Source organism: Orcinus orca, chromosome 2, assembly GCF_937001465.1.
Source record: "Orcinus orca chromosome 2, mOrcOrc1.1, whole genome shotgun sequence".
Lineage (NCBI taxonomy): Eukaryota > Metazoa > Chordata > Mammalia > Artiodactyla > Delphinidae > Orcinus > Orcinus orca.
This window is the reverse complement of record NC_064560.1, coordinates 759,956-785,276: the sequence shown is the minus strand read 5'-3', so window position 1 is coordinate 785,276 and position 25,321 is coordinate 759,956. Positions and strand designations below refer to the sequence as shown.

Genomic DNA, 25,321 nt, shown 5'->3' with positions numbered 1-25,321 from the left:
GATCTCAGAATGTTACTGGCTGGCTGGGATTGCAAGATTCATAGATCCATTTATCATTAATTAATAATAATTATAACTTTTGAGCTTCTGTTTTATGGGAGGTATTGGGCTAGGAGCAAGGGATATAGTGGGAACTCTAGGGACATTGTCCCTAGTGTATTAATTTCATTATCATGGAGCCGCAAGTCCGAAATCTGACAAGGGTGATGATGAAAAAGAATAGGGATCTATCAGGACGAGTAATGGGGGCGTGCTTACGTGACTGGGTGGGACTGTTAGGGACTGTGTCTGTGTAAGTGGCATTTGAGCTGGGACCCAAAGGTGAGTGTGGGGACCCGGCACAGCTCAGCAGCACTGCAGGCGGAGAGAAAGCCTTGAAGATCCCTGTGGTTGGCACTTGGGGGAGAGTAGCTTGAGCTGGGACCCCGCAGGGGCTGCGTCCTGCAGGACCCCAGCTATCTTGAATTTCGAAGTGCATTGACAAGCAAACCCTTAATCTCAAGTGCAGTGGCAAGGCATTGACAGATTTGAGTAAGGAAGTGACAACTAATTTATGTTTGCTAGATATTTCCACTGTGAGTGAAGTCTGGTTCCTGTCTAACACTCATTTTCCATACAGTCACAGTGGAATGTGCTCTGCTTTCCCTACCAGATCCTACCTCATCTCAAAACTATGCGTTTCCTCATCAAGGTCAACAGAACTTGAGATTGTGGGCAAAGGGTCTTTAACTTCCCACAGGGAGGTGATGGCTGGCAGTGATGGCCAGCTTGGTCTAGTCTCGGAAGTAGTTCTGATGGTTACTGTTTCTTCCGAGAACCCTTGCATCCAGCTGTTAAACTTTTTCCTGTGTGAGGAGTTTGTCCTTCCTTCTCCCCAAAGACAGAACTTCCTCCTTTGGGAATAGGGCAGCTAGGGTGATGGCTGCTTTAAGACAGGTCCTTTTTGCACATGTTAACAAACGCGTCGATCTACATTTTTCATCGCAAACCACATCGTGCCTGGAAATCTCACTGATTTTGCGCTCTCTTCCATCGTTCGCTGCTTGCCGTGGTCAGAATTAACATCTGCCTTTTCTGCCTCCACCCAGGCTTTCTTAACCCTGTGGCCACTGCCTTCGTTCAAGTCCTTTTCTTCGTTTACTTTGACTGTTTTTGAAGAAATGCCAAAGCGGGTGGCATTTAGTCAGAAATGTGTATTCTCTGCTTGAGCAGAGGTGGTAATTCTGCTTTGGTGTTATCTTTAGGCATCAGTTATATCTTATGTGTGTGCGATGTGATGTCTGTCGTCAAGGAGAAAGTAACGTGTCCTCTCCCTGGAATGTCAGTGGAGGGTCTGAAGGAGAATCAGAACATAAACTACCATTTATGGGGTATTTTCTGTTTTCCAGAGACAGCGTGAAGGTCTTTTAATGGTTACTTTAATTTTCACAATAACCCTATGTAGTAGGTACTATTGTTATCCTAGTCTAAAGATGAAGGAACTGAGGCTTAGGAAGTTATATTAGTTTCTTTAGGCTGCCTGAACAGAATACATGGGGACTTACAGACAGCAGCAGTGTATTTCTCATAGTTCTGGAGGCTGGGAAGTCCAGGATCAAGGCGCCAGCAGATTGGAGGTCTGGTGAGGGCCTGTTTCCTGGTTCATCAACACCCCTCTTTTTGTTCTGTGTCCTCACATAGTGGAAGGGGGAAAGGGGCCCTCTGGGTTCCCTTTTATAAGAGCACTAACCTTGTTCAGGAGGTCTCTGCCCTCATGACCTAATCACGTCCCAAAGACCCACCTCCTGGTAACATCACATTGGGGGGGAGTAAGTTTCAACATATGAATTTGAGGAGAAACATAAACATTCAGTCCATTGCAAAAGTTAAGTAAATTGTCTAACTGGCAAGTAAGGTGCAGAACTGGGATTTAAACTCAGATGTAATTGGATGCAAGGCTCTTAATAAATTAAATTGGTACTTCATTTTTAACAACCGTGAGAATGTTATAAATTCTTCATGTTTATTTTTCTTTGCCCTTGTCCTTTGCCCCCATGTGAATAGCCGTAAAGTCCCTAAAACGTCGTGGACCTGTGTGCTTATCTTTGGGGGCAGCAAGAAAAACAACAGCTGGGAAGTTTTGACTGAACCCACGGGCGGGGAGCTTGCGGATAGGGAGGGCCAGCTGTATTCCCTGCTCCCCCCCACTTTATATAAGGGATTTGCACATCTGCAGACGTTGGTACCCACAGGGGCTCCTGGAACCAGTCCCCTGCGGCTACTGAGGGGTGTCTGTCTATCCCATCCTATAGCAGGCTTGGGGGTAGAGGCAGTAGTGGTGGCTACTGGGAAGGGATGGAGTCTTTTGGGCCCGAGGAACCAGCAACGTAACCTGCACGGAGCAGCGCCAGGTCTGCGGGGATTTCTTAGCAGTAGAGTGGCGCCCTCCTAACTGGTTTCCTGTTTCCAGAGCAACCCCCGCCCCCGATCTCTACAAGGAGAATGGAGGGAAGCACAAATCCGGCCTTGGAGTTCCTCTTTAAATGGCTTTTTGGGAAGGGTGAGGTCTAAGCCTCTTAGCATGAATCATCCACCTGTATTTGGGAACCTAAAATAAGAATTTTTAACCTTCCTGGGATCATAGGTCCCTTTGAGTTTTTGGTGAGAGTTTTGGATTAGTTTCCTAGAAAAATACATGCAAACAATTTGCATAGGCTTCCAGGAGGCTGCAATCTGCTGAGAGCCATCCACCCCATAACGTGGACCCTAGACATGCAGTTTGCCACTTTTTAAAGACAGCTGATGCCATCTTTTGTTCCTAAAAGATTTTCTTTTAAAGCTGTAATTCCAGTGCTTGCTTGTTAAAATGTAAACTGTTGGGTTGGCCAAAAAGTGCCTTCGGTTTTTAAGTAAAAATAAAAGACACGTTTTTCATTTTCACCAAGAACTTTATTGAGCAACGTATTCACCCTTTTGTTCCACTACCTTCTGCCATTTTTCAGACAACTTCATAATTCCATCTTCCCAAAACTTTTTATCTTTTTGAGCAAAGAACTGTTCCAGGTGCCTTTTACAGTCTTCCAGGGGATTGAATTTTTTTCCATTAAGAGAATTTTGTAAAGCCCAGAATAAATGGAAATCTGAAGGTGCAACATCTGGTGAATACGGCGGATGAATCTGAACTTCCCAGCCAAGCTGTAGCAGTTTTTGCCTGGTCATCAAAGAAACATGCAGTCTTGCGTTATCCTGATGGAAGATTATGCATTTATTGTTGACTAACTCTGGACGCTTTTCGTCAAGTGCAGCTTTCAGTTGGTCTAACTGGGAGCAGTAGTTGTTGGAATTAATCGTTTGGTTTTCCAGAAGGAGCTCATAATAGACGACTCCCTTCTAATCCCACCATATAGACCACATCACCTTTGGATGAAGACTGGCCTTTGCTGTGGTTGGTGGTGGTTCATTGCGCTTGCTGCATGATCTCTTCTGTTCCACATTATTGTACAGTGTCCACTTTTCATCTCCCGTCACAATTTGTGTTAAAAATGGAATGTTTTCGTTACCTTTCAGTAGAGAATCGCATGCAGAAATATGGTCGAGAAGGTTACATCAAAGCGACTGACGTAACCAAGCTGGTGCAGATGATTTTCAACACTTGATTTGGGTATTTTGAGTATGTCGGCTATCTGCTGCGTGGTATCACGTTGATTGTTCTCAATTATTGTTTCGATTTGATCGCCATCAACTTCAACTGGTCTACCCGATCGTGGAGCATCGTCCAGCGAGAAACCTCCAGCACGAAACTTCACAAAGCACTTGTGACTTGTTCGCTCAGTCACAGCACCTTCTCCATACACTGCACAAATCTTTTTTTTGCGTTTCAGTTGCATTTTGACCTTCCTTGAAATAATAAAGCATAATGTGCTGAAAGTGTTGCTTTTTTTCTTCCATCTTCAATATTAAAATGGCTACATGAAAATTCACCAGTTTTGATAAGTCTTTTTTTAAACGCACGCTGATATGACAGGTGTCACATACAATCTAACAGAATTGTTCCGAATGAAGTTAAAGACAGCTAAGTGCCACTAGAGCCATCTTATGGAAAAAACCGAACGAAACTTTTGGCCAACCCAGTACAAGCAAGCCTAGAACACAGTGGACTGCTACTTGTACGTTGAGACCTGCCCAAGTTCAATGATCTCACACCACCCCATCTGCCATTCATGGTAACATCCACCATCACGCTTATAAATTGAGCAGTTCCCAGCTTTTCAATTAGTATTGAAATACAAATTTTTTTTTAATGGCAAATCTGATCATTTCACTATGAGGGCAGGAATGAAAGAGGTATGTACAAATATTGGACAGTTTATATACTTCTGGAGTGAATAATTCAAGTTCAATTTTTTTTGAATTACTAACACATTCCAAAGAAACTTTAATGCCGTGGCTACTCCCTCTAGAATATTGTTCTGGGAACTAAAGGAATCTGATCTGTGGAGAAAGTTCTGGGAAGTGATTTCAAATCGAATCAGTACACAGTCAACCAGAATCAAAAGGTTGATGGTTTGTTGCTTTTTATAATTTATCTTAAGCCTAAAAACTGTTTTTGGTGCTTATAACCACTTTATCCCATGTCCGTTATAAGAATCTTTGTAGCAATGCTGCAGGCACCCTGGCGTGACTTGCAGGCAAAGTACCAGGGGCTCCCAGTGGCCTCCCGTGGAAAGGCTCCCCCCACCCCGCTTCTGGCTGTATCCCTGGCGTAAAGTTACAGCCTCAAAGCTCTGTTGTTGACTGTGCTTGTAAGCATAAGTATACCATAAACTCACGCCGTAGAGAAGGAGGGTCTAGAGACAAAGACATTATAAGGATCTCTCCTTTAGCCACGAAAAAGTAATTCCAAATTAGATGAACTGTTCTTTATAACTTAAAAAAAAATTAAGATCAGGTAGAAACACTGACCAAAATGGATCTCGCCAGCCAAATGAACCTAATTACTCATGAAAATTCAAATAATAAAGGTTCTTAGACTCTCCTCCTAGAAGTAAAAAGTGATTTTTTTTCCTTTTATAATAGTATTGCACAAGGGAACTGGATGCTACCTTGTTAGAGGCCAGAATTAATTTACATTAACTGACCAATTCAGCCTTTTAGTTCCTACAAGAAATTCTTAGAAGTTCTGGGTAATTGCAAACATTCTTTGAAATGCATTTCTGAGCTTGTAAGAAGGAAAGGGAAATCCCTTGTTTTAGAAGTGAGGTGGGAACCAGATGCTCTGCAGGTAACTGACTGTTTGAGCTTCTGCTGTGCCTGTGATGGAGCCGTTGGCCAGAGCTGGGGTTGCGGGTCACTGTCCTGACATTCCAGCTGCACGAACGGCTGGGAAACACAAAACACAGAAGACAGCTACTCTCCTAGGGTTACTCTGTTAGCGACTGGGAAGGAGTGGAAGACGCCAAGTCGCTTTCTAGGGAGATGGTGAAGAATCTGGCCGGCCTCATCCTGGGATTAGGTAGGAACAGAAGAAAGTCTACTCTAAGAGTTTGTAACCACAAATCTGTTGGTCCACGGCTTGGGGTTTGAGTTTTTTATCTACAAAATCCAAGAGTCCTGAGCTGTGAAATTAGCCAAGGAGCTAGTGCCCTCGGAAGCAAATAAAAAAGTATTTCTGAAAAGGTATATCTCTCACCCAGGACTCCCTCATATAATGCCCCAGGTTACAGAGCATTTGAGAAAACAGTTTCCCTTCAGCCTGCAGTCAGCAGACACCACCAATAGCAAGATTAAAACCTAGGCACTCTATATAATACACGTCTTATGGCTTATGAAGTAAGTACGCTTAAAGTGGTATTAGCGTGAAGGAAGGCCTCAGTCATAAGAACACTAGGTGCTAGGAAAACAGAACAGAAAGATTTGTCAAACTCTTTGAACTGTAGGAATAAAAAGTACAGTCATTAAAAAAAACACCCAAAAAACTCTGTGGCTAGGTTCCTCAGAGATTAGACACAGCCTAAGACGGCGAGTAAATAAGATAGATTTCGGGAAAATTCCCAGAATGCAGAGAGAGAAGAGGTTAAGACATGCCAACTCAGTTTTTCATGGAATATGGGATCCATAATGCTTTGCATAAGAATAAAGGGCTAAGAACTTTTGCCTTACTAAATATCAAAAGTGTCGATAAAACTATAGTAACGGCATCGGCTTAGAGAGACCAATCAGGGAACCGAATAGAGAGCTCAGATGCAGACGCTTGTACGTGGGAGTGTCATAAGTAACGGGTAGTAATACCTGTCAGTGTGAAAGGATTAAATGTTGTGTCCTTTTGGAAAAAGATAAAGGTCTAGAGCGCCTCGTGGGTGTGGGTTAAGACTTCAGTGTTCAGAGTAAAGCGGTAGAACTTTAAAGTAGTCACAGGAGAATCTCGTTATTACATTAGGATAGGGAGTGTTTTATTAAGAAAGAAAATGCACAGCCATGAAGAAAGAGCTAGATGTTTCTGGCTGCGTTAAAGTGACTTCTGTTTGCCTAGGGCCACCAGTTATTTATTTAAGGTAGGATCGGCAATGGACCGAGAGTCCAAAAACTGGACTGGTTTAGGTGCAATAGGTTATTTCTCACTCAGTCATCACGTGGAGGGATTTGCCTTAGGGATGTGTTACCCTCCTTCCTGAGGCATTGGGGACCCAGCTTCCTTCCATCTGGTGGCTTTGCTGTCTCTTAAGCCCTTCTCTTAACCCACACCCGGGTGGGGGAAACCAGCCGGTTTCCTCACTGAGAATGTAACGCTTATGGTCCTTGCTTGACGGCTGATCACACGCGTTCACCAGGCTGCAAGGCGAGGGAGGAGTGGACGGCCTCGGAAGTGCGGCCCTTGACCCGCCGCCGCTGTCCGCCCGCAGGGAGTCCCCGTGGAGGGCGAGGGTTGGTGTCGGAGAGCAGCTGTCGGCCGCAGGAACTATCGTGAACAGGGAAACCTCAGGGAGACTGCGTTTCACAGCCGTGTCACTGGCAGAATGTCTGCTGATGCCAAGTATTAGCAAGGGTCCTGGGGCCACGGGGAGCACGCACACACTTCAGGCACCCAGGCAGGGCAGGAAGGAGTCCCGTGAGTGGATATTTAGTAGCAAAATGTGTTAAGGGCCAGAGTGTTCCTCAATTGAAAAGTGGGCATATAAACTACTGTTGATTAATATGATGGAGTATTGTTCAGCTGTCAGAATGAATGAACTGGATCCGCGTGTATCAACACAGACGTGGCAGGACTGTATTGAATGAAAACTCCAGTTGTAACAGAAGCAGTGCCACTTGTGTACATTTAAAACGATAATAGAACGTGTTGTTTTTAATTGAAGTGTAGTTGATTTGCAGGGTTTCAGGTGTACAGCAAAGTGATTCACTTATACATATACATATATATTTGTCCCATTTGTTTATTTTTAACATCTAAAATTTTTGAAAATGTTTTTGTTATTAATGTTCCATTTTAACACACTTCAGACATATAAAAAATAAGAAAATATGATAAATAAGCTGCATGCCCAGCATCAGAATTAAAGCGCTATTAACCTCGTGTATTTGCTTCAGATACCGTATGAAATAAATCATAAGAGGCGTGGCTAGAGGCCCGTGCTGAAACTGCTGGATATATTCCCATACACACTTCCGTATTTTTAAACACATATACATCCATAAACAGTACGTGCTGTTCTGTTCACAGTTGCCAAGACATGGAAACAACTTAATTGTCCATCGACAGAGGAATGCATAAAGAGGACGTGGTACATATACACAGTGGAATATTACTCAGCCATAAAAAGGAATGAAATTTTTGCCCTTTGCAGCAACATGGATGGACCTGGAGGGCATTACGCTGAGTGAAATAAGTCACACAGAGGAGGAGCAGCACTGTGTGCTGTCACTCGTATGTGGAATCTGAACACAGCGAACGAGTGCATACAACAAATAAGAAACAGTCTGGCAGACATAGGGAACAAACTAGTGGTTACCAGTGGGCAGAGGGAATGGGGGAGGGGGAGGGGTTAAGAGGTACAAACTATTAGGTATAAAATAAGCTACAAGGATATGGTACGACACGGGGAATATAGCCAATATTTCATAATAACTAAATGGAGTATGACCTTTAAAATTGTGAATCACTGTACTGTACACCTATAACTTATACAATATTGTACATCAATTACGCTTCAGTAAAAAAAAGAAAATATTTAGAAGTAAGCAATAGTGCACTATACACAATGACTAAAATTTTTTAATAACACACATGAAAACCACTTTTGGCATTCCTTATCATGAGAAGCATCACCTGAAAGGAGGGCAGAGATGAAAAGAGGGAGAGGCAAGCACATGCTCTCACTTCCAGTTTCCTAGTGGACAGAGTGAACGAACAGCGAGTCCTCTGTCGCCTTCACGCCACCAGCAGTGCAGGTGGTCTGATGTACCACCCTGTACTGAGCACTGTGAATGGAGCGCTAAAGTGTGCAGCAGCGAAAGCGGGCAAAAATGTCTTCCTTCTCATCTCTTCAATTAATGAATAATGAAGAGGGACAAATCATATTTTAACTTAAACAGATCTCCTGAATCTCCCCTTTGTGTGATTATGCCCTCTTAGCTCTTTCCCCCGTTACCTTTCTAAATAGAAGGGTTAGAAGCACTTACACTCTTGCCATATGTTGTTTCCAAATTGCCTCTGAGTATCTTTCTCCTGGGATGGGTGTTTATTTCATTTAATATTTTATGAATGAGTAAAACTCCGATTAGAGTAGCGTACCTTTTCTTTTGTCCCCAGTCGTTTGTATGATGTACGTGTGGGGCTGGGTCACGTAAAGAAAGAAGGAATAAAGTAAGATAAGAACAGAAAAATATTAGAAAACAAAAATGGTAAAAACTAATGAATTTAGAAGGTGTTTCTTTGAAAACACAGTAAAATCAGTATTAGTTAACTAACGTAGGGATGAGGGGTGAAAATAAAGTTACAAACACCAAATAAGAGATGGTAACGAAGAAAAAAATATGGAGTAAATTCAGAGACTTCTAAGAGACTATTTTGCTTAAGTAGCTTCAGGTAGTTTTTTTTTTAAAGCCAGACAAAAATGGATAATTTTCTAGGAAATAGTATTTTCTGCAGCTGATACTAGGAGAGATAGAAACACCTAATTGGAGAAATTGCTGTAAACAAACGAGAAGAAAGAAAATACCAAAATATATCAGAGACAGCTGGTTTCTCAGGGGAATGCCTTCAAATATTTAAAGAAGAGATCACTCCACTGTATTTAGATGTTCCCAGAGCATATAAAAGGTAGAAAGCTTCCATAACTTTAAAATAACGAAATGAGTATAACATTGATATCAAAACCCAGTAAAGGCAGGACAAAAAGAAATGTCAGTCTTAATTATGAATATTGATGAGAAATTCTAAGTAAAGTATTGGCCAGTGGAATTCCCCTCACATTAGAAGAAAAATACGTCGCAACACATGAAGTTCATTGTGGGATGGATGGGTTAGTATTTGGAAATTTATAAGAGCACGCATATTAACGGATCAGATAGGAAACACAATGTGTATATACTGAAAAACATTTTGTGAAATTGAGCGTTCATTCTTTAAAAATACTCTTGATAAATTTAGAATGCATTGGTCCTGATTTCACGAGATAATATTTATCTGTGGCGCTGTGAAGCCAGAATTTATCACGCTAAAGACAGGAACAAAACAAGAATGTCAGCTCTCATCAGTTTCATAAAATTTTTTTCTGGAGATGTCAGCCAAGAAGATTAGCCCAAAGAGGGAGATGAGTAGTAGGAAACGGAGAGGAGGACATACAGCTAGCACTACTGCCTCTGCTCTTTGTTGTTTTCTTGTTTTTCAGTTTTAAATTTACCCTTCTCTTTCTTGTCCCTTTTTTTCTCTTGAGCTAAAGTTTTTTTGTTTTGTTTTGTTTTCCTTTTGGAGAAAGATTAAATTATTCTTTTTAAAAGAGGGTCCCAGCCATTAGAAGACTTTCACTTTTGCAATCTTTACACAATATAGTGTGTAATTTTCAGCTCTTCTAGGTTGTCATTGTGATGCACGGATCTTCTTTTAATACCGAATTCCCTCCTCTTCATGCTTTTAAATAAAGGAGGGAGATAGCGGTGCGTGTGTGTGTGTGTGTGTGTGTGCACATGTGCCATTTCTAGATTGGGTACTATGATAAACACAGCAGAGATTCAAACCACTGTGCTTTTTAATACTCATAATAGAAGGCAAAAGGATTTTACAGCTTTGGTTTTTGGTTTTTTAATATCACCATTTAGGTAACCTTGATGGTGGTTTTCAGTTTACCTCTACACATCATTGAGAGGTTTAAAACATGATTGCATTGAGATTGGTCAAGCTTTATTTATACTTTTGTTTTGAAGCTTCATTTAAGGCAGTTTCTACTGTACGTGTACCGAAATTAGATTACTGGCACCAGATTTCCTTATAGAAATTGAACATTTATTTTCAAGATGTGAATGTAAGTGAAGGTACCTATAGCTTTCCTATAAGCCTTGATTACATATACAAATGAATTTTATTTTAACTGACTTCTTCTGACTAGAAATGTAATTACAGAAAACAAACCCTTATGGACACTACTTAATAGAGCATAAACGTATATACATTTTGAGTTGTCCTTTTTTCTTCATAGTGTATTTTAAACATTTTAGCACATGCCATTCTTTTTTAGGATCTTGGTTTTGAATAATTGCATATTTTTCTATCATATGAAATTAATGTAACCAGAGTCTCCCCTTCTCCCCAGACTCTTTTATTTTTACCCCAGGTCCTTTCTCTCCTCAATTCCTTCCAGTTTTACTCTCTTCTTGTTCTTCAAGGGAGAAAAAATGAAGTACACTTTTATTATGCGGTTGGATCTGCAAAGGGAAACGTTTATTTAAAATAAATGAGATTTTGCACATTTGGTGAATCCATAATACTTAGTAAGGGATGCTGTTTGCCTTATTGCGGAAGCCACGACTTCGGTTATATATTTGTCTGTTGGATTCCAGAACGTTACCCCTCAGGGAAACTTGCCAACCTGTATATCAGAGTGAACTTTTCTGGGGTGTAAAGGGAAATTACATAGTGGATAGCATGAAATGATGCCATGTCATCCAGTATAGAAGGCACTAGCCACACACTGATGTTTAAATTTAAATTAATTAAAATTAAAAATTCAGTTCCTCAGGCCCACTAGCCACAGTCCAAGCACTCAGTCCAGGAGCCACGCAGCTGGTGACTCAGCGTAGCGAACAAGCAGAGTATGGGTCCAGCGTCAGAACATGCTGTTGAGCAACCTTGGGGTCACGGCTGTACATGTTACCTGTTTTTATATTAGAGTTTTTACATCAGTTTGGTTTTAAATTTTTCTTCCTAGTATTATAAATACTAGTAAAAAGCAGAATTTCAAGATGTTTGGAAACAGTGAACAGTTCAAAATTATTTAGAGTAATTTTTACTTTGCTAACCAACTTAAATTTTAAAATTATGTACTGAAGTAAAACACATCTAGACAAAGGGTTGCCAGCATCTGGAAATTCTAGGAGAACATTTAAAATATTCTCGATTTAGTACAAAGTCCAGGGACAGGCAGGGGAGGGTAGACTCTTGTATCCTTGAGTGAGGGTCTTGGAAGGATGATGGAGAAAGAGGAAGCTGTTTTTGAAAGACACTCAGAAGAAGCAAATGAAGTGGAGAAATAACGTATTTAATTGGGGCCTGTAGTTTTAGGTTATAATTATAGTAGTTTGATAAATCTAGAAAAAGTAGAAACCATAGGAAGGGAAGAACCAGGGGGGAGGGGTGGATGGGAACCGTCAATCATCCTGTTGTCAGTGGCAACAGCCGTTGTGATTTGTCACCTCTCTATCCAGCCTCCTTTCTGTCATATTCATTCAACAGTGAATGAGGTCAGTGGAGAATGCAGACGAGATCTGAGAGGCCAGTGGGGTGATTAAGTGCCCTGAAGCTAAGCCAGATGGCTTGAGTTTTAAATCCCAGCTCTGCCATTTGTGGGACCATAGCCAGTTATTTAACTGTGTATGTGTTTATCTGTAAAACTGGGACAACAACAGTGCTATTTACCTTTTAGTGTTCTTGTGAGTTTAGAATTAAAATACTGAACTCATTGAAGACCATGTTATGAAGAGTCCTGATAACTAGGCTGAGGTAATACAGGCACATGAGCTTCGGGGCTTATTGTTGCAGGAAGGCAGACACTTAAACAGGTAGTTGCAATAAAGTTAGATAAGTTTTATGAGCAGGTAAGTTTAGTATTCTATGATAGTATATGTTCAGGTGACCTAATTCTTTCTTTTTTTTAATTCTTGATAATTATTTAAGCAAAATTAATTTAGCTTTTAGGACAGTTGGTTTCATTTTAGATTATATTTTCTTAGCGTCTTCAAATCAACTGTTACTTGTTTCATGGCTTGTATTCCGTAAAATGTGTTTATTTCCGTAATATGATAAATGTTGAAAGCTTCCAAGATATTAAGTAAAAATGTTGCCCTGATCATTCTGGTAATATCATAAGTGTCAAAACTCTTTCCCTGATGCTTTGCGTTAGGTACCAGGTTGCCAAAAAGGTAATAGAATCCTCTCTTAGCTATAGCATCTGCCTAATCAAAATAAAATCTATCTTCCAGACATTTTACAAGAGAGTTTGGTTAGCTTTGAGCATAATTAAAAGAGTATTTTACTTGATACCTGTTAAAAACAGGAAACCATGAGGTACAACTGTTTTTCATATATAGTGGGGGGCAATCTCCTCAACTGGAAATAAGAAGCGGCTAAAGTAAGTTTTCAAGCATAAAAATTTAAGGGCACCAAGATTGGTTCAAGGTGGTGGAGTAGAAGGACGTGCGCTCACTCCCTCTTGCGAGAGCACCGGAATCACAACTAACTGCTGAACAGTCATCAACAGGAAGACACTGGAACTCACTAAAAAAGATACCCCACATCCAAAGACAAAGGAGAAGCCACAGTGGGACGGTAGGAGGGGCACAATCACAATAAAATCAAATCCCATAACTGGTGGGTGGGTGACTCACAGATTGGAGAACACTTATACCACAGAAGCCCACCCACTGGAGTGAAGGTTCTGAGCCCCACGTCAGGCTTCCCAACCTGGGGGTCCGGCAACGGGAGGAGGAATTCCCAGAGAATCAGACTTTGAAGGCTAGGGGGATTTGATTGCAGGACTTTGACAGGACTGGGGGAAACAGAGACTCCACTCTTGGAGGACACACACAAAGTAGTGTGCCCGTCGGGACCCAGGGGAAGGAGCAGGGACCCCATAGGAGACTGAACCAGACCTACCTGCTAATGTTGGAGGGTCTCCTGCAGAGGCGGGGGGTGGCTGTGTCTCACCATGAGGACAAGAACACTGGCAGCAGCAGTTCTGGGAAGTACTCCTTGGTGTGAACCCTCCCAGAGTCTGTCATTAGCCCCACCAAAGAGCCCAGGGAGGCTCCAGTGTTGGGTCGCCTCAGGCCAAACAACCAACAGGGAGGTAACCCAGCCCCACCCATCAACAGACAAGCGGATTAAAGTTTTACTGAGCTCTGCCCACCATAGCAACACCCAGCTCTACCCACCACCAGTCCTTCCCATCAGGAAGCTTGCACAAGCCTCTTAGATAGCCTCATCCACCAGAGGGCAGATAGCAGAAGCAAGAAGAACTACAATTCTGCAGCCTGTGGAACAAAAAACATATTCACAGAAAGATAGACAAAATGAAAAGGCAAAGGACTAATTACCAGATGAAGGAACAAGGTAAAACCCCAGAGAAAAAACTAAATGAAGTGGAGATAGGCAACCTTCCAGAAAAAGAATTCAGAATAATGATAGTGAAGATGAGCCAGGACCTCGGGAAAAGAATGGAGGCAAAGGTCAAGAAGATGCAAGAAATGTCTAACAAAGACCTAGAAGAATTAGAGAACAAACAAACAGAGATGAACAGTACACTAGAAGGAATCAATAGCAGAAAAACTGAGGCGGAAAAACAGATAAGTGACCTGGAAGACAGAATGGTGGAATTCACTGCCATGGACCAGAATAAAGAAAAAAGAATGAAAGTAAATGCAGACAACCTAAGAGACCTCTGGGACAACATTAAATGCACCAACATTCTTATTATAGGGGTCCCAGAAAGAGAAGAGAGAGAGAGAGGACCTGAGAAAATATTTGAAGAGATTATAGTCGAAAACTTCCCTAACATGGGAAATGAAATAGCCACCCAAGTCCAGGAAGTGCAGAGTCCCAGGCAGGATAAACCCAAGAAGAAACACACCGAGACACATAGTAATCAAATTGACAAAAATTAAAGACAAAGAAAAATTGTTAAAAGCAACAAGGGAAAAACGACAAACAACATACAAGGGAACTCCCATAAGGTTAACAGCTGATTTGTCAGCAGAAACTCTACAAGCCAGAAGGGAGTGGCAGGATATATTTAAAGTGATGAAAGGGAAGAACCTACAACCAAGATTACTCTACCCGGCAAGGATCTCATTCAGATTCAGTAGAGAAATCAAAAGCTGTACAAACAAGCAAAAGCTAAGAGAATTCAGCACCACCAAACCAGCTCTACAAGAAATGCTAAAGGAACTTCCTTAAGTGGGAAACACAAGAGAAGAAAAGGACCTACAAAAACAAACCCAAAACAATTAAGAAAATGGGAATAGGAACATACATATTAATAATTACCTTAAATGTGAATGGATTAAATGCTCCAACCAAAAGACACAGTCTCGCTGAATGGATACAAAAGCAAGACCCATATATATGCTGTCCACAAGAGACCCACTTCAGACCTAGGGACACATACAGACTGAAAGTGAGGGGATGGAAAAAGATATTCCATGCAAACGGAAATCAAAAGAAAGCTGGAGTAGCAATACTCATATCAGATAAAGTAGACTTTAAAATAAAGTATGTTACAAGGAACAGGGAAGGACATAATGATCAAGGGATCAATCCAAGAAGAAGGTGTAACAATTATAAATATAAATGCACCCAACATAGGAGCACCTCAATACATAAGGCAAATGCTAACAGTTATAAAAGAGGAAATCAACAGTAATACAATAATAGTGGGGGACGTTAACACCTCACTCACACCAATGGACAGATCATCCAGACAGAAAATTAATAAGGAAACACAAGCTTTAAATGACACAATAGACCAGATAGATTTAATTGGTATTTATAGGATATTCCATCTGAAAACAACAGATTACATTTCTTCTCAAGTGCGCACGGAACATTCTTCGGGATAGATCACATCTTGGGTCACAAATCATGCGTCGGTAAATTTAAGAGAATTGAAATCATATCAAGCATTTTTTCGGACCACAATGCTATGAGATTTGAAATTTACAGGGAAAAAAAACGTAAAAACACAAACACAGGGAGGCTAAAGAATACGTTACTAAATAACGAAGAGATCACTGGAGAAATCAAAGAGGAAATCAAAAAATGCCTAGAGGCAAATGACAGCAAAAATACAATGATCCAAAACCTATGGGATGCAGCAAAAGCAGTTCTAAGAGGGAAGTTTATAGCAATACAATCCTACGTCAAGAACCAAGAAAACGTCAAACAATGTAAGCTTACACCTAAAGGAACTAGAGAAAGAACAAACAAAACCCAAAGTTAGTAGAAGGAAAGAAATCGTAAAGATGAGAGCAGAAATAAATGAAATAGAAACAAAGAAAACAATAGCAAAGATAAATAAAACTAAAAACGGGTTCTTTGAGGAGATAAACAAAATTGATAAACCTTTAGCCAGACTCATCAAGAAATGGAGAGGACTCAAATCAATAAAATTAGAAATGAAAAAGGGGAAATTACAACAGACACCACAGAAATACAGAGCATCCTAAGAGACTACTACAAGCAACTCTATGCCAATAAACTGGACAACCTGGAAGAAATGGACAAATTCTTAGAACCTTCCAAGACTGAACCAGGAAGAAATAGAAAATATGAACAGACTAATCACAAGTAATGAAATTGAAACTGTGATTAAAAAAAAATGTATTCTTGCCTTTGTGTTTCTTTGGTCGTGGTGATGGGAAACGGACAAAATTATCTTGTATTAATAGAATTTTACTGGTTTTACAAAATGAAAAATTGAAGCTGAATAGTTAGGAGAGATGTCTCTAGTTTTGAGAAATCCCTTTGTTTTGTAGAAATTTGAATGGGTGGGGGGAAGCTGACTATTTGGAAGAAAGGAAAAGCGAGAAGAAGTGAAGGGGGCTGTGTGCTCCGTGAGGTCTTCCGGGAGCGCTGGCCCTCGGTCTGCACGACGCCTGGTTCTTTGCTCTGGGTGGTTATTACACACCAAATTGTCAGAACACGGCTGCCAGCTTCTTGCTTTGCTTTAATCATAACTTATGTTTTTAGCAGGTATATAACCTACGACCACCGCTCGAAGTATTGAAGCAATTACGTTTTAGAAATTAAAGATTTTATAAAGCTAATGTTTGTTTGGGGAACACAGGTTAGCTTTTGCGTGGGTTCTATTTAATGATGATCCCACCCCCCAGTTTGAGTTCTTGTTACAAACACTGAAGCACAGTAGTAGATGAATTAGGCACGCCTCTTTGTCATCTGTAGGTTTACAGAAACATGTTTAGAATGTTCAGTAGATCAGTTGCTGTTGAAACGATCCAAGTAGTTGAATGTCTCAGGCTGCTTGCTGGCAGGTGAGCTTACGTGCATTTGCTTTCCTTCCAGATTCATGAGAAACTTCACTACTACGAGAAGCAGAATCCCACGCCCATCCTCCAGGGGGCGGCAGCCTTAGCTGGTGACGTAAGTGTGCCTTTCTGAGCTCAGGGGTACTTGTCCTTCGCGGCCCCTTGGGGGCAGGACTCACCCTAGTGCAGACAGAGATGTGTGATCCTAGGAGTGAAAACCGAAAGAAGTTGCAAATATCTCCAAAAGGCCTGTCATCCCTGAGTTTACCCTGACACTAGGCTGATTTTTGTTCACTTTCCTGTCCTAAAGATTTTGCATGGAGATAACCCTCTTGTCCTGCCTTGGTAATTACGAAATAGAAATTTTAGTCTGTGCCTCTGTGGGGAGAGATGCTATCAGCTGTTAGAGTCCAGGAAAGTCACAGGCAAGAGAAAAGCTTTGGAGAAATAGAGACAAGACGGCTGTATCGCTGCCAGTCTTGAAACTGACAGACGCTGGCATAGGAATGAGGCGGACGAAATACATAAAAAGTCAGGGTTGTTTTTTAAGTGGATTGTAAAGCATAGTAGAGATTTATGGGTATTAGACCTTTCCAACTTACCTTCATAACCGAAAAATAAATTTGAGCAGCAGTTGGCATTGATGGAGTAGTTAATTTCCCGTAGCTATAATTTTATTTTAAATCTGGGTCAGGGAACTAACTCGCTGTTTCTCCCGTTAACTTCTGGACTCAGATGAACTGAGCACAAACCTGGATGAACTACAGGGGGCACTAAGCTGGACAAGAAATACATGTGGCGTGGAGGCTGCTTTTAGTGACACCCTACAGCCTCTCTGTTGTTTTTTAATCTTTTACGTTATTACAATAAAACAAACTATAGTTCCGCTTAGTAAGTTTTTAGAGCTGTAGGTATAATGAAAAAAACCGACCATCTTCAAGGGTTGATTTTCTTTGATAATACCGTGTATTCTAGTTTAGAAAATAAAGCATGTGTAATGTATCTCCAAGTTGTGTGTTACCTGTTTAGTCCCCATTTTTTTCTTCCATTTCTACAGAGATTACAAATTACAAGGATGTTGCAATATACATGTTTTGTGAAGAAGCTTACCTCTGTGTTGCAGAACCAAAACACTTGACAATTGAGAGAGCCTTGAAAACCAGTTTTAAAACATTTATTGTTGAGGGTTTGGGGAAATATTTATTTATAAACCAATGTAATTAAGACCCAGTCATGTTACAACAATATTGCATTTTTTTAATTAGAGATTTTTATGTAAATATAAACTTAGCATTTTGTAATTCATCAGGGCAATATATTTAAATGTTTGATTCAAGAGTGCAAAGAGCCTTTTGTGTCTTTTTGTAAGTTAAAAATTCTGTAAAAAAATGTTACCTTGAAAAAGGAAAAGCACTTTTTGAAGTGTAGTCAGTGAATATATCAATTTTGTCTGATTTTATTTTTTGTGTATAATTTATATTACACCCCTCGTTTAGAGAAAAGTCCTTTCCAGAGATAAGAGCAATTATTTTTGGTTTGTTAGAAACTGTAGGGGCAAATGGAACTTTCATGCAGTGTTTTGAGAAGGGTTTTTAAATGAAAGTATATGTACATATTTTGCATTCTGCGCTGTATTTTTTCATAATTCTAATCTTTTTTTCTATGTGAATCTTGCTTTTCTTCTTATGAAAATGATCTGATCCTTCTTATAGCCTAAGATTGAGATTTTGATAGAGGCCTCTTAATGCAGAACACAAGGCAGGTTCCCAGCTCCACCCCTTTCTTCTTCAGCTTCAGCTGGAACCGGCAATGGGAATTTATAATCCTGGTGGTAGAGAACAGTCAGCATCTGAGGCAGCAGCGTAGTTGTCAACCTATTATAAGTCATTTTATGATTAACCTATTTTATATTTAACAGACTGTGTAGGTGAGCATAATAAAGATTTCCGATCATTTGCTCTTTCAGAGGCATTCTAGTTCTTTCTACCCCAGCTCTAAACAGCAAGCTACTTGGGGTTTTAGAAACCCTGTGGATTTCACCACCTCGTTCAGAAGTTCTCTTTTCTGTGTTTTTCTTTTGTACAATGTCAAAGCCTGATCAGTGCTTTTTCCAAGTGGTCCTTTGTCTGCATGCAAAAGACCATGTCGTAGATGAAGAGCTGGGATTTGCCCCCTGTGCGGTAAACCAGAAGGTGATCTAGCCCATGTGATTTCTTGGGTTGTACTCAGCTGAGAGCCTGGGCTGGGATCAGGGCTACTAAGAGCCTCAGAAGAAGAGCAGCGATTGATAGTCTGTTTTCTTTCCTGCTGACTTGTGCTTAATCACCGAAAAAGTAGCAAGAGAGATTCTCAGTTGTCGCACGTGGAGCTCCCCTGCTCTTACTAACTGTTCTTCGTGTCAATGTGCTCTCACCTGCAGCTGGCGGAGGAGCTTCAGAACAAGCCATTGAGCAGCGAGATCAGAGAGCTGTTGAAACTACTGTCAAAACCCAATGTGAAGGTGAGGACGTGTGACACCTGTAATAAATATATCCGAAAAGGGCCACTTTCTGGGCCTTCAGATGAATTCTGTTTCGAGCATCAATTTTCAAGTAAATGTGTTTTCAAATAGTGCACAGTATTTTAATCGCCCAAATCCTGTGAAGGAAAAAGAGTTGAGCTTTTCATGATAATGTTGTGACAATCTATAAAATACTTAAGTTGGGAAGCTCAGGATTTAAGTTGGCAAATATAATGGAGCTTCAAGGTCGTTTTTCTTTTAAAGGAAGTTAAGAATACAGGATACAGAACCTATTAGCGATTTTGTTTAGGTCCATTTTGCTTGGCTAGTTAACGGTGTGCCAGTGTATTTGACAACAGTGTCTATTTTTCTGTGGGACGGTCTTAGCATTCCTCTTCCTCTCCCCATTTCCTGCCCCCTCTTCTGCCAATTTGTGTTTTAATGCATCGTACCATTTCTACAGAGCAAAGCATTTTTCCAGTGTAAATACCAGTAAAATACTGGCAGATCCATTTCGAGTCTCTGTTTTTCTTACAAGTTTATCACTTATTTTTCCTCCAGGTGTGATTAGTCAACGATGTGATTTAGAAATTTTCCTGTTAATTCTAAGGTCATTAATGTATTAAATTCTGTAACCCATACATTTTATACTTGATACTACCGCGCTTGTATGTGAAATATTGTCCAGGAGTCAGAATTACCTATGGATCAGTAATTATGTAATCAAAATGATCAGTTATGTCATGATTTCTGTTAAGCACATATAGACTTTTGAATGAAAATGTCCATCTAGATGGAAAAACTGATTATTTATTTCTACCTTCTTTGAAAAATCTCCTTTGGAACTGTGCTATATATGGTCTTAAACTGATATTCGAAAAAGTATTAAATAAAAGACAGAGAACGTGTATGGACCGTGATTTCTAAACCATGTAAGTAGATATAAAGTACATGAATGTATTTCTGTAAAGGGTAATGAACTATGATTAATAATATGAGAGGAATTGACTGGTGCAGAGGAAATCGGTTATACTTTAGTTCCAGAAGAATAAGGATCTGGTTAGTGCAGGAAGGTCGCTGATGCTGAAGGCGGAGTGCACAGACAGTGAGCAGCTTGGAGGAGATCCGTGAATGCTCTGAAAATTCCTTCAGTTTCCTTACACTGCGCTTGGGAAGTTGATGTTAATCAGAGCGTGGCAAGGGTACCCGTGAGGCGCAGAGCATGGCAAGGGTACCCGCGAGGCGCTTGGTAAGCTCCATTTTTGAGAGCGTTATCTTGGTTTCAATTTTACAAATTAAAGAGGAATGTTTCTGACCCCCCAGAAACAAAAGATCTGATTTTGGTATTCCGTTCAAGAGTGTTTGAAATGGAACAGCTAATAATAAAGAGGTTATACTGGATGGAAACTGGTATTTGGCCGGAGAGGAGTGTGTGACCTTAGGTGGTTATGAGATAAGAGAAGATATGTACATTTTGGTGTCTGCCCCAGGTTCCTGGCCCAAAGCTTATAAAACCCTAGTTAATTTCCTAAGTGATAAGAACACTGGGAACATGTATTGCACTTGTATTTCTTTGTCTTTGACCCTGTCCCTGACACAGGTCCCCCCCAGCCCTTGTAAATTTTTAAGTGGTTAGAGCACGGGGAGCTTTGTCCTAATGAGGCGCCTCTGGGTGCGCCCCTGGCTGGGCGCTGGTCACCAGCAAGACCACGCCACGATTAGAAGCTTGGAATTTTCAGCCTCACCCCACCCCTGCCACCAGCCTCCAGAGAGGGGAGAGGGGCTGGAAATGGAGTTAAGAATTCATTATGCCTACTTGAGGAAGCCTCCCTAAAATCCCCAAAGTGTGATGTTCAGAGAGCTTCTAGGCTCGGGGACACATCCATGTACCAGGAGGGTGATGTACCCACCTCCACGGGAACAGATGCTCCTACCCTCCAGACCTTACCCTGTGTGTATCTCTTCATCTGAGTTCTTTATCATATGCTTTAATAAACTGGTACATGTAAGTGTTTCCCTGAATCCTGTGACCTACTCCAGCAAATTAATTGAACCCAAGCAGGGATTTGTTGGAACCTCACATCTGCAGCTGGTTGGTCAGAAGCACAGGTGGCAGCCTGGAGTGGTGACTGGTGTCTGAAGTGTGTCGGGGGGGGGGGCAGTCCTAAAGAATTGAGCCCTCAACCTGTGGGAGCTGACGCTCTCTCTGGGAAGATGACCTCAGAATTGGGTTGAACTGTAGGACGCCCAGGTGGTGTCACAGAGAATTGCTTGGTGTTGAGAAAACCCGTCACGCGTTTGGTGATCAGAATTTTGTTTTGTGTGAGCAGTAAAGGAAGCACACAGGAGAGAAACACAGCAAGGAAGGAGAAACTCCTCCAGAAGGAAAGAAATGTGGGTTTTCTTCCCTTTACGATGGCATCATGCAGCACCATAGGATGCAGCTTTTAATTGAGTACTTAAACTTCGTTATGGCAAAAATACCTCAGACAAACAGTTTTGTCTGTTTTCACATGTACGTAGCAGTGTGACTAAGGAATGGTGAGAAGTCAGCGTGAAAGGTGTATGTTCAGGAAATAACGTGTAGAAAGTGGCTGACATTGCGGACACTCGACGGTACAGTCGACAATGGCAATTTCTAGTTCACCAGTCTTGGGAAGAAAATACTTTTCTTCCCAGTTTGACCTAACATTTAACATTGCTTTCCTTGAAATCATTTATGTTAACAACCATCACTATCTCACTTTTGAAGGTACTTTAAGAAATGCAGTCCCCAAATAAGTTTTAAGTTATTTCAGAATATGATCAAATACTTCTTTTTGTCTTAGAATAAATGAAAATATTTGCTTTTTTTCTTTTTTTTAAGAGCAGAAGCAAGGTACAGTAGAATATAACATGTATACATGAATTGTTCATTGAACTGACAGTTAAAATATGAAAAATGTAATTCCAAGGTGTTAACTTGAATATTGCCCTTAAATTTTAGTGGATAAGGGAACTACTTATCTACTTTTTGAAGATTGCCCTTCCATTTAGAATATTTAATTCACAATACTGAAAGGAAACCTGAAATGTACCTCCAAAGTAATAATGATTGTTTTAAAAACACACATAGGTATATACAACCAAGTGTGTAGCCAACTATGAAATGATAATACGTGCTTTCTGTAGACAACTCGTTTTGAAAAGCATTAAAACTTTCTTTGGGGGGCTTCCCTGGTGGCGCAGTGGTTGAGAGTCCGCCTGCCAATGCAGGGGATGCGGGTTCGTGACCCGGTCCGGGAAGATCCCACGTGCCGCGGAGCGGCTGGGCCCGTGAGCCATGGCCCCTGAGCCTGCGCGTCCGGAGCCTGTGCTCCGCAATGGGAGAGGCCACAACAGTGAGAGGCCCGTGTACCGCAAAAAAAAAAAAAAAAAAAAAAACTTTCTTTGGTAGTTTGTAAATGTCACCAGAGTTGGATCTTCATTCATTCATTCCTACATAAATTGAGCATCTACTCTGCCAGTCCCTGTAGCTGGAACTTGTAGAAGATGTATGATGATACATGAAGATTAATGAAGGTGATAGAAATAGGGGATAAACAGAGGGAACACCCAGAAATAGTGTGGAACACATAGGAGCAGAGCCGGCGCCCAGGCTGGGTGCGGGCGGGTTGAAGAGGACTGCAGAGGAGATGGTCTGTGCCTGGTGACGCCTGAAGGCTGGTGTGAGGTGACCAGAGGGGCAGAGGAGTGAGGGGTGAGTCGGCGGGGGAGGTGAGAAATGAAGGTTTCCGGTATGAAGTCCTACAAAGGAAATAACTTGTCACATTTGAGGGCGTAACGTAGACTTAGTGTGGCTGAGCGGCAGCGTGTGAAAGAGGGAGGGGAGGGGCTGGACAGTAGAGCTGTGAGTCGGGGCCGACCTCCTGGTTACCCAGGACGGCCTGCTGTTTGCCTGTAGTTCCAGTGTGGTTAATATTAATAGCCTCCCTTTTAATTTCAGTGGTTTCCTTATTTAGATGATAAATTATATGGCCACTCTACTTGCGAGCATATGAAAAAGTTTGAATTCCATCCTGAGAGCAGTAGAAAGTCATTGGAAGGATTTAAATAAGCAGGCGATGCCATCACTCTGTGTGTAGTATGCACAGCAGTTCCCCGGGTGGGAAGACCAGCTGGGAGCCTGTAGAAATAATTTGGGTGCAGCGTGACTGTGGTCCTAACGAAGGATGTGAGGATGGAGACAAGGAAGTGGGGGATGGGTGGGATTGGATGTAAATTCAGTATGAGGCGTTGGGACAGCTGGTTAATTATTTGGGGAAAAATAAGAAAGACCTCTACTAGACTGAATTCCAAGTAGATTAAAGATGGAAGTGTAAAAATTGAACCATAATCATGGGATAGAGTAAAAGCATTTACAGCCTCAGGGGCAGATGGACACACACACACACGAAAAGTTAAAAAAAAAATCCATACATGAGGTTGGAAGGAATAACTTATCTTTATAACTGATTTATGATATTGTCTTTAATAAGATGTGATAGTTTATTACTCTGACTTTAATTTTTACCTTTTACAAAGTGACTTGATAAAAACTTTTGAAATTAAACAGAAAAGAATTTTGGATAATACATAACTGTGTTTTGAATCTAAATTTTAAAATAGAAGTCCCTATCCTTGTTGCTTTATTAGTGAAGATGAGCATTGCTTTCATATGCTTAATGGCTTTTTATTTCTTCTGTGAATTGTGTGTTCATATATCTTTAGGGATAACTACTCTTAATTGGCTGCATTACCTTTCATTCCTTTTTGTGTACAGAAATATTACATATACATTTTTTTCCATTATAAGTAGGGTAATAGGATGCACTACTTACTGTATTGGAATACACCCAGTCCTTAAAACTTTGAATTGGTCAGTAGCCATATACAAAAAAAATAATTATTACTCAATAATGTCTACAAAATCCAGTCTTATTGTCCAAATCTTACAGTCCAGGAAAAATAACAAAGTATAAAAGAAACCACATGGTGAGAAAAAGGTAATGATAGAGTCACAAGAGGCCACAGACTCTAAAGCTTGCTGCAGTAGGGGAGGAGCACGGGCCATTTAGGGGGCACTGCGGAAGGGTCGTTGGTCTCTACAGAGACTTTGTTTCCGGGGAAAGCAAAGAGAATCATCAATCAATAAAAACCACTCCTAGGCATCACATTGCCACATTAAAGGCAAATCATCCTCTCTGAGTTGTCATTCAGCGGCTCATTTTTGATAAAAGTGAGGTGACATCATCTCTAGAACATGGTATTATAATTTAGGAAGTCAGGGAAAATTTGGTAGGTTTTTTAAAAGGCAATAAAATAGAAAGATGTGTTGTAATTTTTCAGCTTTCCAAAACATTCACTTACCAGAAATTACTCACTGCCCGGGCATGCGGAGTGGATGAGACTTCATTAAAGCATAATAAATGGCAAAGTTAAGCTTCCTTCTGGAAGAATAAATCAGCGTTACTCATCCTTATGAGTCAGACACTTAATTCTAAGGGTCTGACAGATATTTAGAGCATAGAGTTGACTCCAGGGGGTCTGAGGCAGGGAGAGCTTGGGAGCCCGATGCGTTACAAAGCCCAGTGTTCAATTTCCTGTAGATTCCTCTAAGCGACAGGTAAACCCATCAGCTGTGATCGGTGGCATATGGAAACACAATTTTCATTTAGGTACTGCCTCCTGAAAGAATGTCTGTATAGTGAAGTTGCTGCAGTTAAAACAGGAAAATGGAACACAAAGTTACTTTTAGTTGTCTAAAATAAAAATGTTGCTAACCAAAACTATTTATAAAGCAAAGCTGTTAAAAATAATGAACTTGATATCTGTAAATTATTTATTTTGGAATCCAGATATGAAAGTACAGAGCTAAGGAGGAAAAGTAATAGCTGGTGTTCTAACAATGCCTATCAACTATAATATTCACTTTATTATGAAATACATTCATTAGCATTCCCTGTTATTCTTACCGTGTGCAAGATAGTTACGCTAGGTGCACAGATAACAGCCATTTCTGGTGCTCTTCTGTGTTCCCATCTGCAGTCATTCCTCTTGTCTGAAAGAACTTCT

At 40.8% G+C, this 25,321-nt stretch overlaps 1 protein-coding gene across 6 annotated transcripts in view; it reads left to right on the top strand.

The window, feature by feature from the left end:
* MPP7 (MAGUK p55 scaffold protein 7) overlaps positions 1 to 25,321 on the top strand; it is a 251,755-nt gene that overhangs the window by 131,121 nt on the left and 95,313 nt on the right. For all 6 annotated transcript variants that reach the window (XM_049705343.1, XM_033403528.2, XM_049705340.1 and 3 more), the window contains 2 exons: positions 16,766 to 16,843; positions 19,148 to 19,228. In XM_049705343.1, coding sequence (XP_049561300.1) covers positions 16,766 to 16,843; positions 19,148 to 19,228 — 159 coding nt within the window. The remainder of the gene's footprint in view (positions 1 to 16,765; positions 16,844 to 19,147; positions 19,229 to 25,321) is intronic.